Raw genomic sequence first — 15,978 nt, forward strand, 5'->3', positions numbered from 1 at the left:
CTGGATCACTCTGTAAAACGGTCCATACAGTAGTGATGACAACACTGAAAACTTACTGTGTCAGGCACCTGTCCCAGGGACTATAGGAGGAACTGATGAAGAATGGCAGGAGTCTACCAGACAGAGGGAACATCGGTTGCAAAGACAAGGGACTGAGAAAGGTCACTGCCTGTTTGAGGAACGAGAATGCACTTGGAAGATAACAGGGCGAGCTGAGAGATGAAGAGGAACAAGGGAGGCTTCTTAGCCAGGAAACGAGAGTTTCATGGGGTAAATGCCGGCCTTTGACTGGGCTCCTTGCTGAGGCAGGCAAGGCTGACACTCGGGCACCTGGATCGTGGCAGCTCTGCTGAAGGGGGAGGCTGGCTGCTCAGAGGGGCCTTGAATGCGTGTTGAACCATCAGTCCACGGCCCTGGGCTTGGCACCTGTCTCTGCCACTCGCTGGTGGAGTAACCTCAAGGGAGTCATGGAACCACTCTGAGCCACCAGATTTTCACTTGACAAATGAGGACAATGAGGCTGGTCTGCCTTGCAGGGCTGTTAGGAGGGTTGTGAGAGTTCTGCAGGAGCTGCCATCATCACATCTTCATCTTCATCTTCATCCTTATAAGGCGCTTGGCTTCATCCGGGGACAATGGCGGCCAGTAAAAGGCTTTCTGCCTGGTGCAGTAGGTTGGGTTAGAGAGGTCATTCTGGAGGTCAGTGTGGCAGGGGACTGGAGGGGAAGAGCGAGGAGGGGATGGAGAAGGATTCTGTGTGTGACTCCCACACCTGGCCCACTTGACCTCTCTGCGCAGGACCCTCAGCCACGCCTTGGACTCACCCAGCAAAGGAGAGCTCTGGAGTGTGAGCCCTGGAGTGTGGCAGGGAAGCAGTCGCTGCTGTAACTAACAGAGCTTTTCCTTATCCACTTGCCCAGGGCGGTATTTATGCTAATCCTATTCCGAGCAAAAGCAACTCAGACTAATAAAAGCGGTGCCTCTGCTCTGGGCTCTGCACCATCTGTCAGTCCCACTAGGGTTGAGCTTTTCCCGGGTAGCGCTGTCACACCGCGGGGCTGCATGGGCCCTCGCAGGCCAGTCTGGAGCTGCCATTCACTGAGCACACACGTACTAGGCCCTGTTTGGGGCCCAGCACCGGGCCAGGCATGGGGGACCTGTGGAAGGGACACAGACAAGATCGCTGCTCCTATGAGGAGCATGTGCTCTGGTGGGAGAGACAAAAACAAAAATCAACACAAGTAAATATTAAAGACTAGGTAAGTTTGGATGGATTAAATCCCATGAAGAAAAAAACACTGTGTCAGACAGTGGCCCAACTGGAAAGGGTGGCCAGGGAAGGCCTCCCTGAGAAAGTGAATCACCCAGCCGAGTGTGCCTGGCAGAGGGAACAGCAGATGCAAACGCCCCAGGGAAGGGCCACGTGGCCAGCGAGTTTGAGGCACAGAGACCAGAGCACTGGAGCTGGGGGAAGGAGACAAGATGGAGACGGTGCTAGATGTCAGGACATGTGGGACCCTCTAGGCCGCTGTAAGGACTTTGTGTGATGGGAGCCATGGGAGGGCTTTGAGTGGTACGAGCTGCAGACGTTTCAGATGTTCACTCTGGCTGCTGGGTGGAGACCAAGTGCAGGAAGGACAAGAGTGCCCCCAAGGAGACGAGGTAAGAGGCTCTGGCACTGGGGATGGGGAGGAGGATCAGGGTTACATTTTAGACATAACAATGTGAATAAGAGCATGGCAGACCTAGCACAGCCTCTAACATGCAGCAGGCGCTCACTCCATGACAGCTGGGGTTTTGACTATTTTGATCTCCCTCTGCCACACAGCCTCTCCAAAATAATACCTTTTAACAATCCTGATATTTGATCAGCTCAAGTACTGACCCAGAGACCCCCATGGCAATGCTACAAGCGTTTTCCCTTGTGGGCTGGCCTCAAATCATGTCCCTGGTGGCCATGTGGGCTGTGTACCTCTGAAGTGAACCTCCCGTGGGCCATGCATTTTCTGGCTCGGAAGCAATCCAACCTTAAGTGCGTCCTCAGGGAGCCTTGCTCTCTGCATCAGGTAGGAGGGGACGGGACTTTTCCAAGTAGACAGGTTTATGGACCAGCACAAACTTCGGAATCAAGAGAAACCCATGGCTGAGGGAGGGTTTGGCCGTGGTCCTGCACGGTGATATTGGCATGACCCAGGCTGCGGTCTTTCCTGGTCTTCCAATTCCACTCATCCAGTGCCTGTGTACTGAGCTCTTGCTCTGTACCAGACTCTGCTGGGGACACAGAAGTGAATCAGACACAGTCCCTGCCTGAGCTCGCATTCAGGTGGAGGGGAAACAGTGCCTGACGTTCTCCAGGCGCTCAGCCTGTACTGATGAACAGTCACCCACGCAGTTAGCTACGGATACTGTACCTGCCGTTTTACCTAGGTATCTCCTTATCTCAAAACTCTTCAATTTCCCGAAGTAGAAACTCCCAGTCCAGAATTCAGGCCCCTCACAGACTGGCCCCCGCCTCACCCCAGGCCATTCTTCCTATTCCTGTACTTTGGTTCCAGCCACACGACACTCATTATTGTTCCCTGTTCTTTGACATTTCTCTGGCTTGCGCTTCCTTTCCTTGTGCCTGGAATACCACTTTTCCCATTCATTGCCTGGTAAGCTCCTATACATCCGTCAAAGCCCAGCTCCAAAATTAGCATCTTTGCAAAGCCTGTCTGGTTATCTCTACACCTGGCCACTCCACAGGCACAGTTAGCCTTCCCTCCACAATGTTCCCACAGTCCTCCATTCATCCCTCTAGTACGTTAGGTTGCTATGGATCAACAACCCAGTCCCCCCAGTAGACTGTGAGCTCTGATACAAAGCCCCTATCTGGTTCAGCTCTGTGGCCTGGGGCCCATCACAGGGCCTGGAATAGAGGGGCAGACACTCAGTAAGCATTTTTGTTGGGTGATAAGGATGTCAGTGTGGCCACAGTCATAGGCAGATGAGAGGCACATGAATGAGGCCAAAGGGTCCAGCAACACGCAAAGGCCTTGAATGCCAGGCCTCGGGGTGGATTTCAGCCATGGAAGAAAAAGATGAGGAAGAACAGGAAAACTATATCCCACTTAGATGAAAGAGCAGAGAAGGAAGACTATTTGGGGTTGTGACGGGGATATAAATATTAATTATGTTTACACAATGTTCTCAAAGGCTATTAGCTCCGGGTTCATTTTCCAACGTAAATAAGAGAAGATAACCTTCATCATGAAGAACTTAGAGGTCTATTAATGGGCAACAAAATACCTGTACACCTGTAAACATACAAAGTCATCTCCTTCTTCACCCCTGACACCATCTCCTGAAACATCCCCTTATTCAGATGTGGAAACTGAGTCTCAGAGTGCTGAAATAGCTTGTCTAGAGTTGTCAGGTGAACAGCAGTAAGCCAATGACTGTCTTAGTCAAAGGCAGTCATGAAGTGCTGTGGAGAAAATCTTGCCAGTCACAGAATTTGTTTCTCACACAGCATGGTTGTATGTTTTCTGCATTAAAAAAAAAAAAACACAATGCATGGGCTGATATTCACTGTGAAAAAAAAATCAGATACGATTACAACCCAAAGTATAAAATAAATATGTGAGTCCACATTGATGTCAAATAAATAATAAATAGGGGAGAATGGACAAATCTTCACCGGGGAAGAATTCCAAACAACGTAAACAGATACAGAGTTTAATTTCCATCACCTTTGAGTAGAGTCTGGACTTAGTGACTTGCCTCCAAGGATAGGGTATGAAAAGGGAAAAGTAGTAACTTTACATTGGAGAAACCTGGCAGACACCGCCTTAAGCCAAGCAGTCAAGGTTAACATCACCAGCGGTAAGTTATGAGGCTCTTATGTACCCTGTGAATTGACGGGACAAGAAGGGCACCTCGCCTCCGTGGTATTCTTCTCCCAAACCCTTGATCCCAGTTGAGTCATGAGGAAATCACTGGACAAAGCCAAATTTAGGAACATTAGACAAAATACCTGGCTGGCACTGCTCAAGACTGTCAAGGTCATGGGAAAGACTGAGAAACTGTCACAGAGCAGAGGACACTGGAGAAGCATCATGACTAAATACAGCTCAAGCCTGGACTGAATTCTGGAACAGAGAAAGGCCATGACGGGGAAAACTGGTGAAGTCTGAATGAAGTCTGAAGCTTAGTTAAAGTTATGGGTACATATCTATATATTCTTTTTTCTCTTTTCCCCAATATATTCCTATAGAAATAGGGTTTTTTTTCCCCTTTACATAAATGTTTCAGACTGTATATATTATTCTGTAACTTTCCTTTTTCACTAAACAATATGTCTCAGTGCTGTTCCCATGTCAGTATTTACAGATCTGTGCTGTCCAGTACAGTAGCCACCAGCCCCATGTGGCTATTAAGCACTTGAAAATGTACAGATCTTCCCGACTTACGATGGGGTAACATCCTGATGAATCTTGATACATCTAACCTATCAAACATCATAGCTAAGCCTTGCCTACCTTAAACATGCTCAGAACACTGACATGAACCTACAGTTGGACAAAGTCACCTCACACAAAGGCTTTTTTATAATAAAGTGTTGAATAACTCATGTTGAATAACTCATTATTGAATAATGTACCAAAAGTGAAAAACAAAATGGCTGTCTGGGTGCAGAATGGTTATAAGGGTATCTTGTTCACCCTCGTGGTCACATGGTTGACTGGGAGCTGCGGCTGCTGCCACTGCCCAGTATCACGAGAGAAGGTCTACCGCACGTCACTAGCCCAGGAAAAGTATGTATCTCTTTCACACCATCATAAAGTCATAAAATCTTAAGACAAACCATTGTAAGTATGGGGATCATCTATATGCAGCTCAAACTGTGATGTGCTGTAAGTGTAAAGTACACATCAGATCTCAGACTTGGCACCAAAAAAAGAATATAAACTATCTCATTAATAATTTTTATTTTGATTATATGTTGAGGTGATAATATATTGGGTGTATAGAGTTCAAAATATATTATCCATTTCATCTGTTTCTTTTTATATTTTTAATGTGCCTACTGAAAATTTTTGAATTACACATAAGGCTCACATTATAATTCTATTGGGCAGTGCTGTTACAGTAGATCTAAACTTGTTCTTTTTTTTTTTTGATGGGGGGAGGTAATTAGGTTTATTTATCTATTTATCTTAATGGAGGAACTGGGGACTGAACCCAGGACTTCATGCATGCTAAGAAGGTACTCGACCACTGAGGTATACCCTCTTCTTAAATTTGTTCTTTTTATCTGCTGTATAGTATTCCAAAATCTGTAAGTACAATTTATTTAACCATTCTTTTTCTAATTATTTTTAGCTTGCTTCTAAAATTTTATTACAAACCATACTGCAATTAAAATCTTTGCACATGCCTACTCTGTGCAAATGTAAAAATTTCTCTAGAGCAGGGGTTGGCAAACTAAGGCCCACGGACCAAATGCAGCCCACTAGTTGCTTTTGTAAATAAAGTTTATTGGAACACAGCAATACCCATTCATTTATATACCATATATGGCTGCTTTAGCACAATGGCAGAATTGAGTAGCTGTGACAAGGACCATATGGCTTGCAAAGCCTAAAGTCTTTATTCCCTTTTTTAAAAAGTTTGCTAACCCATGCTCTAAGAGCTGTCACCAACAACTAGAAGAGCTATGTTACAGGTCCAGTTCCCTGGGGAGGGGACTCTGAGATGGAGATTAGCATACAGGGAGTTTATTAGGGATTGCTTTTGGGTGGTGGGTGGGAAAGGAACAAGATTAGGCAGACGTGACGAGTGACACAATAGGAAGACCTCAGCCAATGCCACACAGAGCTGTGAAGCTGGGCTGGTCCTTCAGAGTTGTGCTGAGTTAGGGCAAAGGAAATAGGTCTTTCTAACCCTGAATCAACCTGCCCTGGGAAAGGGGTATGAGCTGGGGTGAGGTAATGCTCTTCAGTTGAGGGGGAATAGGTGTCTCAGGCATAGGGGTGGGAGGTCTGGGCAGTGCAGAACAGCATCCACTAGAGCCTGCACCTTGTACCATCCAGCTAAACTTTAAGTTCTGGGAGCAGGTCTTCTGGGATTCTGGTGGCCTCTCTTCCTGGGGAAAACTTACAGAGAAAACTTAGTGGGACAAACTGCAACCCCCACTACTGTGACTAGTCTTGAGGTCACAACTGATACTCATCGTCTCCCTCTTCTTTTATCCATTCTAGAGTCCCCTTACCCTCAGCTAGTTGGTCTCAGTGACCTCCGTGGTAGCATGGTCTAGACGCTCTGTCCTGAGAGGTCTGAACCTGTGGTCGCCTGATCCTTCTCAGGCTGTGGCCCCTGCACTTGTCTATTGACTGTAAGTACTGAGCAAGGGAGTACTGAGAGGTTTCCAAATGAATCAACTGGGTACCAAAGATATACCTCCCTGCTCCAGTGCTTAACAGCAGCCTTATTTCCTCCTGATGGTCAGGTGACTCCACTTCTTGCCTGCTGGTACCTGGACACAAGGAGCTCAAAGTGTCTGGCTGGCAGACATAGCTAAAAGTTCAATAGTCATCTTGGTGTTTCTCCTGGCTGAAGTGCTGCCTCTTTGGGAACCTAAAACTGGGGGGATAGAAAGAACAAATGCTTTCCTGGAGTGATGGTAAGCGTGAGATCACTCTTACTTTCATCCCTTGGTTCCTGGACCCATGAATTCTACCTGTTGGAGACAAAGCGCTGTAGAATGGTCTTTGATTTAGAATATGTGCTGCATCCTGGAGGACGGCACCCTATCCTCACGGAGTGTTGTTTCTCAGCTGGTGCCTCAGCTGTGCCTTCTACAGATAGTTCCAAGCTGGCAGCTTAAGGATAGGGCAGTAGGTGGCCATGTGCCCACTGCTGTAGACTCATAGGGGATCCCATGCCAGTAGATTAAACACTCTGTAAACCCTTGGAGAGTTGTGCAGGATGAAGCCCTATAAGCAAAGCAATATCTAGGATGTATGTCTATTTCAGTGAAAACGAATTGCAGCTCTTTCCAGGGTGGAAGGGGTTTAATACAACCAACTTGTCAAGTGGCTGGTGGTTTTCCTCAAGGGATGGAGACATATCTGAGACTCAGAGTTGGTCTTTGTAACTTGCAGGTTGAACACTCAGCATCAGCAATATCTCAATCAGTCTTGGTGATTGGGAATGCATGCTATTCGGCACACACATACCCTCCCTCCATGCCGTCGTGGTTACTCTGTTCATATGCACCCCTTGTGCCAGCTCTGGGGTGGCTTTAGAGGCTGGCTAATGCCAGCTGCACATACAGGGTTGTTCAGTGCTTCTTCCATGGTATACACTCTCCAGTGGGTGTTAACATGGAATACACACTTGGTGCCCACTTCCATAGTTCTGTCCATATGACTTCACCCCAGATATCCCTATTCCTGGTTTTCTAATCTTACCCTTCCATGTCCCTGATCAACCAGCCAAATCATACACTGCTGCCCATGAGACCCACAGATATGCTAACCTTGGGCCCCTTTTCTTTGCACAAGAAGTAGGTGACTATATGTACTATTCACAGCTCTGCCCGTCGAAGGGATTTCCTCCTCTACTGCCTTTCAAGGACGCCCCTGCGTGGGGCCTATAGTGCAGCAACAGTGTATTTTTGGCTTGCTCACACATACTGAGCTGACCCACTCATGAACAAATTTTGGGGGTTTTTTTCCAGCTGGATACAAGGAGCTCCCTAAGCATCCATAGGTGAGCTGAGGGAGAGGCACTGGTGCAAAAGGTGCTGGGTGACATATGTCTGGGCCACCTGCTCATGTAGCCTTTTGCGCTTTGGCTCAGCTGTACCATGTCTATCTTGTGATGAATTGCTGCTGGCCTTGTCTGACCTTATGACTTGGTGGATCTGACAGAATCCAGCACACGGTGAGCAGCTTTGGTTGCATGGCCACCTTGACCATCTGTGGTCAGATGACCCGTCTCTACCAGAACCCTTCAGCAAATCAGTGGCTGTATTCTGAAAAGTGTGTCATTCCTGGCTGCAGACAGCATGGCCTTGCTCCAGAACCCCAGGGGTCTAGATTGTGCTTCTCCTACTAGGCTTGTCATAAACTCCATAGGCATCTTTCCCCACTACAGATCCCTCAGAGACCATGAGTTCCACCAGATCATATGGTCCACACACCAAGGTTACTTGTACTATACTCTGGACCTGCTGCTGAGCCCTTTCCCACTCTGGGGCCCCATCCAAACAGGCAGCCTCTGTGTTATCCAGTATATGGGAGGAAGCAGTATTCCCAGGTATGAAACATGCTGCCTCTAAAACCCAGGGGCCTACCAGGCATTGTGCTTCCTTCTTACTGGGGGAGGAGGAGGTATAATACTTTGTCTTTTACTTTGGAGGGAATGTACCTGGCAAATCCCAGATGACTGGCCCCTAAAAATTTCCCTGATATGTCAGGCCCCTGAATCTTCATAATGTTTTCTCCTACTTTCTGCAATGCATGTGTCTCACTAAGGCTTCCAATACACTTGCTGTTTCTTGCTCACCTGGTCTAATTAGCTGATGCCTTTAATGCAGTACATCAGTGTGATGTTCTGCAAGATATCTAGGCAGTACAGGTCTTTTCAGACTAGGCTGTGAGAGGGCGGGAAAGTTAACAGCCCTGGACAAGACTGTAAATGTATACTTTCACCTATTCCAAGTGAATATGAACTCTGGTCTTCCTTTCTGATAGGCAAGGGAAAAAAAAAAAAAACAATGCTTGGATCAGTGGCTACATACCATGTATTTGAGAAGATGTTAATGCACTCCAGGAAAGATGCCACATCTACAACTAGAACTACCACTTGGTTGACTCTGCTGTGGTCCACTGTCATCTTCCAGAATCCATCTGATTTTTGTAGGGGCCAGATCAGTGAACTAAATAGAGAGGTAATGGGGATCACTATCCCTGTACCCTGTAAGTCTTTAAGGATGGCATTCATCTTTGCCATTCCTTGACTACCAGTGAGGTTGAGCATCTTCTAATATGTTTATTGGCTTATTTCCTCTTCTTTGAATGCCCATAATTCAGAATGTTTGACTTTTAAAAAACGGTTTATCTGTCTCCTTCACTAGACTGTGAGCTTCCTGGGGCCAGAGACTGTCTTCTTTACCCCTGAACCTGGCACATAAGAACTCAATAAATATACACTGAATCAATGATTTTAACAAGATAAAAAGGAGCATTTGATTGGACATCCCAGTCTCCTTGGATCTTTAAACCAAACTCCTTAGCTTATGGGTAAGCCTATTCCTGACAGCAATTGTATTATTTTGGTTGGTTTAAAAGAAAATACAGTGTCATCCAATCAAACCATCTCTCTACTGAAACCAAGGCAGTGTCATCAAACGAACTGAAGCTCCAGAGCCTTGTTTTGTGGATGCACTTCCTTCCATAGCAATAATGGGCAGTAACAAACTGAGCCCTCACCCCATCTGGCTGTGATAAACGCATCCAAAATACATTACAAATCTCAGAGTGAGGCTCTGAGGCCTGAGGCTGCAGCAAAAGAAAACCGAGGTTGACAGGCACAAGTTTAAAGACCTGATATTCTATAAATGAAAAAAGGCCAGCTGCCTGTTCCTTCACCACTGAACACAGTAACCGCATTAGAGGAGCTTCCTGCTATTTTTCACACTTGGGACTCTAATGGTATCTGTTTGGTCAACTTTAAACTTCATTTGTCAAAAAAAAAAATCTCTAATTTACTGAATCTCAGGTGTTTCTTTCCTTTGCCTTAAACTGTAGGGGGTTTTGCTTGTTTGTTTATAATTTTTTCCTTAAATATCTGTCTATGCAGGAACACTTTTATCTTTTTAAAACACACATCTTATGAGCCCCCTCACCTCCTCAGAAAATTCTCACGGCCTCCCAAGATCTGAAGGCCAAAGTCCAAGTTCCCTCAAAGGCCTCCAAGTTCCCTCACAAGGCCTCCAGGGTCCTGGCTACCTTTTTGCCCCATTTCTCTCCATTCCTAAGACCTTTATGCTTCCACTACCCATAAAACTTGCCTTTACTAAAACGAGCCATGCACTTTACATCTCTGTGCTTTTGCACACATACTGACCCCTCTGCTAAGAACTCCTAACTATCTTTCAGACTTAGTTCAAACATTAACCCTGTGTAAAGACCTTCCTTCCCTTAGAATGGTGTTAATCACTGCTTTCTCTACTTTCTCAACACTTTAAATAAATACCTACAGTAAACAATATGCTATACATTAATTATTTTCCTAAGTGTCTGTCTTCCCACCAGACTGAGAGTTCCTGAATGATGGAAATTATATCTCATTTACTGCAGTTTCCCCAGTGCCAGTCTAGTTCCTGGAACAGAGCAGCTGGGCAACATTCGTTTGCTGAGTGAATGAAAATTGACCTGGTCCCTACCCAAAAGACCAAGACCTCCAATACAACCACCACAAGAAAAGGATCAATAAGCTGCTGGAGCAGATTCTAATGGTATTTACTCTCCCAAATTTCCTCTAGCAACTGAACACACTTAGAAGACACATTCATGCCGAGACTTACAGGCAACTCAGAGTTCCCAGGAACTTCTCTCACCTCATTTCATGAGCTGACCCTTTCATTTTTAAGAGGCTGGAGCTCAGGGGTGCTTCTTAGTGGGTGGGCAAGCTTAGATGGATGTCTGCAAGTCTCCTTCCCTTCAGCAAGCACTCAGAATACCTCCATTAGCGTTCATGGAAATTCTGCACATGCATCAAGGAGAAAACAGCCACAAATAACACAGCCTGCTTTCCAAATCTCCAAAGCACATCTCTGCAATCATTTCACTTTCCAACTATCACCACTGAAGCCTTTCAGCCAGAGAGCAATTTGTTTTCAACTTACTCTGGGTTCCTAAGTTAGCAGAACCCTCTGGTTGTTTACAAATGAAGCTTCCTACTTCCGTTTTCTCTCCTTCCTCCAGCTTCTCTTCTACACAGCCCATTAACCAAAAAACTAACCAGTTCCTGCATTCCTTCAGTCCAAATGCCTTCAACCGATGCTCAAAAGACCCTTCAAAGTTGATCCTGGTCCTTACCTTCCTCTTCTGTCTCATCTCCAGCTACTTTCCTCCATGTGTCCTCCCCTCCAGCCATACCAGTCAGGTATCTCACAGTACTGAGTCTTTCCATACTTTGCTTTCTCTGCCAGGCATATACCTCAACCACCAATTAACTACTTCTGTCCTTGAAGACTGCACACAGGTATTACCTCCTCCAAGAAGCATTCCCTGATTGATTAGATGCCGTTCCTGTATATCCACAACTAGCCATCAACTATTTAGTTATAGAGATCTAGCTCTCTTGTGGTTACTAGAGATATCTCAGGGAACAAAACAAAGACTGCTCCCATGAAGCTTAAGTTCTTGAAGGTTGGTGACACACAACATATATAAATTATATTAAATTCGTAACTGTATCAACGGGTGATAAATACTCTGAAGAAAAATAAAGCAGGATAGAGTATTAAAAAATAGTTGGACTATGGAGGACAGTATGGAGGTTCCTTAAAAAACTAAAAATAGACTTACCATGTGATCCAGCAATCCCACTGCTGGGCATATAACCGGAGAAAAATCAAATTCAGAAAGACACATGCAATAAACAAATAGGACCTAATTAAACTTACAAGCTTTTGCACAGCAAAGGAAACCATAAGCAAAACAAAAAGACAACCTGTGGAATGGGAGAAAATATTTGCAAAAGATGAGACTGACAAGGGCTTAATCTCCAGAATATATAAATAGCCCATACAACTTAACAAGAAAAAAACAAACAACCCAATCCAAAAATAAGCAGAAGACCTAAACAAGCAATTCTCCAAAGAAGACATATGAATGGCCAATAGGCGTGTGAAAAAATGCTCAGTATCACTAATTATCACAGAAATACAAACCAAAACTACAATGAGGTATCATCTCACACCAGTCAGAATGGCCATCATTCAAAAGTCCACAAATGATAAATGTTGGAGAGGGTGTGGAGAAAAAGTGAACCCTCCTACACTACTGGTGGGAATGTAGTTTGGTGCAGCCACTATGGAAATCAGTATGGAGATTCCTCAAAAAACTAAAAATAGACTTACTATATGATCCAGCAATCCCACTCCTAGGCATATATATCCAGGGCGAAACTTAATTCAAAAAGACACATGCACCCCAATGTTCACAGCAGCACTACTTACAATAGCCAAGACATGGAAACAACCTAAATGTCCAACAACAGATGACTGGATAAAGACGATGTGGTGTGTGTGTGTGTGTGTATACACAATGGAATAAAAAGAATAAAACAATGCCATTTGCAGCAACATGGATGGAACTGGAGATCGTCATTCTAAGGGAAGTGGGCTGGAAACAGAAAGAAAAATGCCGTATGATATGACTTATATGTGGAATCTAAAAAAAAGGACACAAATGAACTACTTATTTATAACTCATGATTGATCTCTTGAATATGTGTAAGCACTTCTGACTGTCCTTTATGATTGCATTACTGCATTCTGTTGATTCTTATTTTGTGGTTGGCTTTATTCCTTTGATAACTACATAAGTTTGAAAAGCTAAAGCTCTAAACTGCTCTTAGAAACAATGATCAGTACATGTATGTAAACTAAAAACAAACGTGCAGTATATTGTGTATATGTATTTATATGCAATATATTATATGTGTGCAAATTGTAACAATTCTACCTAATAAAACTGAAAAATGAAAAAAAAGTCACTGGGAGGGAGTGCTGTTTTATTTAGGGTAGTCAGTGTAGCACTTTCTGATAAGGCAAACAAAGACCTGAATCAAGTGAGGACAGTACCATGCAGATACCTGTGGAAAGAGCATTGCAATGAGGGGAAAGCATATATGCAAAGGCCCTGAGGCAGAAGCATGCCTCGGATGTGTGTTCAGAACAGTAAGGAAGCCAGCGGGACCACAGAGGTGTGATAAAGGGGGAAAATGTTTGGAAATGAGGTCAAAATAAGGAGCCAGATCACATGGGGCTTTGTAGGACATGGTAAAGGATTTTGCTCTGAGTGAGGCAGAAGGTTTTGAGCAGATAAGATATATGATTTGCCTCACATTTTAAAAGGCTCATTCTGGCTATTCTGTGGATAATGGATTATATGGGAAACAGGTGGAAGCAGGAAGAGCCCAGACACCTGGACATCCATTAATTCCACAAATATATACTGGGTCCTAGTATGGGACAAGGACAAGCACTCTCCCAGGCACTGAAGATACCCTGATGAGTAAGACAGATTTCTGACTTCAAGGAACTTACAATCTAGTGGGGAGATAAGAGTCAAAAGCATAACCACAGAACAGGTGGATATGACTAGAACAGTACACAGGGTATCACGGTAGAGGCAGCAAAGGGAATTAGGTAGAAAGCAACACTCCAGAGGGAGAAAACAGCAGGCGAAAATGCTCAGAGCAGGAGCAACATGACAGGATTTCCAGTTTTGATGTCACTTTGTTTCTCACATGGAGAGTTGAACTGGAAGGGGTTAAGACTGGAGGCAGAGAGACCAGCTAGGAGACCATGTAGTCATGTGGGCAAGATAAAGTCCTGAAGTGGTATTAAAGATGGAGAAGAGGCAAGAGGTACTGAGTATATTTGAGAAGTAAACCCATTAGGACTTGGTTGAGTGAGGATGGGAGTGAGGGGTCTGGGCTGACCCCGGGGTTGCTATTTGGAGTGTCTGGGTTGCCAGTACTGTCAGGTGAGAGAAGACATGTTGCATCTGAGATGCCCATGGGACATCTAGGAAATACTGGCTGAAACTTGGGGGGCAGGGATAGGCTGAAGATACAAACTGGAGTGTCATCAGCATGTAAAAAGATGCCTGAAACCATGAGAGTGGATGAAATCAAGCCGGAAGACTACATACACTCACACAGACCTAGGTTCTGAATCTAAGATCTGCTATTCACTGTCTGTGAACCTTGAGTCAGTTACCAAACCATGGTGAGCCTCACTATTCTCACCTTTAGTTGGGCATTATTATTTTTTCAAATGTCTACATCAATGCTGAGCATATGGCATATGTACAATTATTACTCTAGCTCCCGTAGTTACGAGCAGAGGGAAACTGACAAGAGACTCCTGCTTGGTGAGTCTCAGGGTCTCATCTGTAGCTCCTGCTAGGTACCCGCAAGGCTGCCGGGAACGGGTGCTCAACAAACGGTTGCTGAATAAAAGAAGAAAATCTAAAAAACCAGAACAGTATCTACTAACACAACAGGAGACAATTCAACAGGATTTTTAAAAACTATATAAAGATGAATGTAAATGCTAAGAAATTACCTTCGAAAAAGTATCTAGCACATAGAAGGTAGACAAAGCTAGTCCCTTTCCTTCTGTCCCTGCTTTTGAATCCATCTCTCTCTCTTTTTTTAATTTTAAATCTTTCCTTTTTTTTTTTTTTTTGATTTTAAATCTCTTTCTGTTGGTTCCTTCTTTTCAGATCACAAACATGCTCCCGTCTCCCCTCACCTGAAAAAAACCTTCGGGTCTTGCTATCTCCCTCAAACTCCTGTTCAATCATTCTTTATTTTCACCAACTATGCTCTTTTTCAACCCAAAACACTTTTCAATGAACAAGCCATATCTTTGGTTTTAGAGACAAAAAGTCCCACGTTATTATCACTTTTAAAAAAAGCTACTATCATTTATGTAGTTGTTCAAGCAAGTCTAGATAGATGTATTTCATTTTTAAATACATGTGTATATAATTTTTCTCTTACACTAATTCATTTTAAGAGAAATTTCATTATGTACCTTCTACAGCTCTAAACCGAGAGAGCCAACATATTCAAATAAATCCCAAGGTGGGGAGATGCTTCAGGCCAGTTCCTCATTAGAAGCCTCAGCATGGAGGCTCCAGAGACCAACGGAGAAGGTCTTCCAGGGAGAGCTGAAATGTTCAGATAAGTGAGTTCTGGAAAGAAGGGGTAGTTGGTGGGCTCTGGCAGGCTCACCCCTGGGGTAGAGCAAAGAGAACAGACAGGGGAGTTCTGAGAGGCACTGGAGCTATCTAAACTCAGGGGGATGGAACCGAGTGAGAAGCAGCAGTAATTGAGTTTCAGTTACCTGCAGGGTGGCGAAATAAAGTAGTAACTTCATCTGCCTGACACAGGGAAGTTTAGAGCTGTCCTTCGCATATTCACAGTGAAATCCATCACCCTTTCACTGTGTTGGGTGATGGCAACCGTACTGCGCTTCCCAGTGACAGCCAGTGCACGTGCTGTTAGGCGGCACCAGCGCACTGCAGCTAATGAAGCACTTCCTGCAGGCCTGTCTCCTGGGCTCTTTGCATCCTCAGTCCGAAGGAATGGCACCACGGGAAAATTTAACACAGCCAGCATCAGCCATCACCCAAACTCAAAAGAATCTTTGAATGGTAGAGAGGCCCATTTTCCTTTCTGCCCAGCCCAGGGCTGGAACCATCCTCAGGTCACTTTTTGTGGGTCTGTACAAACGTGCCGACTGGCAGCATGCCGTTCTTCACCTGGGCCCGGATTTCAGCTCGATGCTTTAATGTGAAGACCAGGGCTCTCACCGTCCGCCGGTACGGCCCGTTAATGAGGCGGGAGCAGAGATGAAACGTCTCCCGTTCAATATTTTCAACCAGTAGGTGATCCATCTAAAAAAACAGCAAAATTATCAAATTAGGGCCTTGCATTGCATAAGGATTAAAGGCGAGAGAGGCTGGAGCACTCTGCTCAGAGGCCTCCATTAATCAACTGAAATTCAAGGACATCTACTTCCTGTCACAAGAGAAACAGGAAGAGCAAATTAATTCCACCCTGGCAATTAAAGAACAAGGCCATGTGCTATGTGACAGGGACCTCATTCACAACCCCTGCCGGGTGGTAATATTTGCCATTATAACAGGAAACTGGCCTGAACCAAGCAGTAGGTACTGGGCC

General features: G+C 44.8%; 1 protein-coding gene across 4 annotated transcripts in view; it reads right to left on the minus strand.

Moving 5' to 3' along the window:
- Positions 1 to 15,978, minus strand: part of TCEANC2 (transcription elongation factor A N-terminal and central domain containing 2) — an 81,590-nt gene that overhangs the window by 29,552 nt on the left and 36,060 nt on the right. For 2 of the 4 annotated variants that reach the window (XM_015236180.3, XM_006200521.4), the window contains exon 5: positions 14,659 to 15,692. In XM_015236180.3, coding sequence (XP_015091666.1) covers positions 15,504 to 15,692 — 189 coding nt within the window. In that variant the 3' untranslated portion in view covers positions 14,659 to 15,503. Of the gene's footprint in view, positions 1 to 3,701; positions 10,756 to 14,658; positions 15,693 to 15,978 lie in introns of those variants that run through there. The other 2 variants (XR_012079096.1, XR_012079095.1) reach the window with 2 other exon arrangements.

The sequence above is a fragment of the Vicugna pacos genome, chromosome 13 (assembly GCF_048564905.1).
Source record: "Vicugna pacos chromosome 13, VicPac4, whole genome shotgun sequence".
Taxonomy (NCBI): Eukaryota; Metazoa; Chordata; class Mammalia; order Artiodactyla; family Camelidae; genus Vicugna; species Vicugna pacos.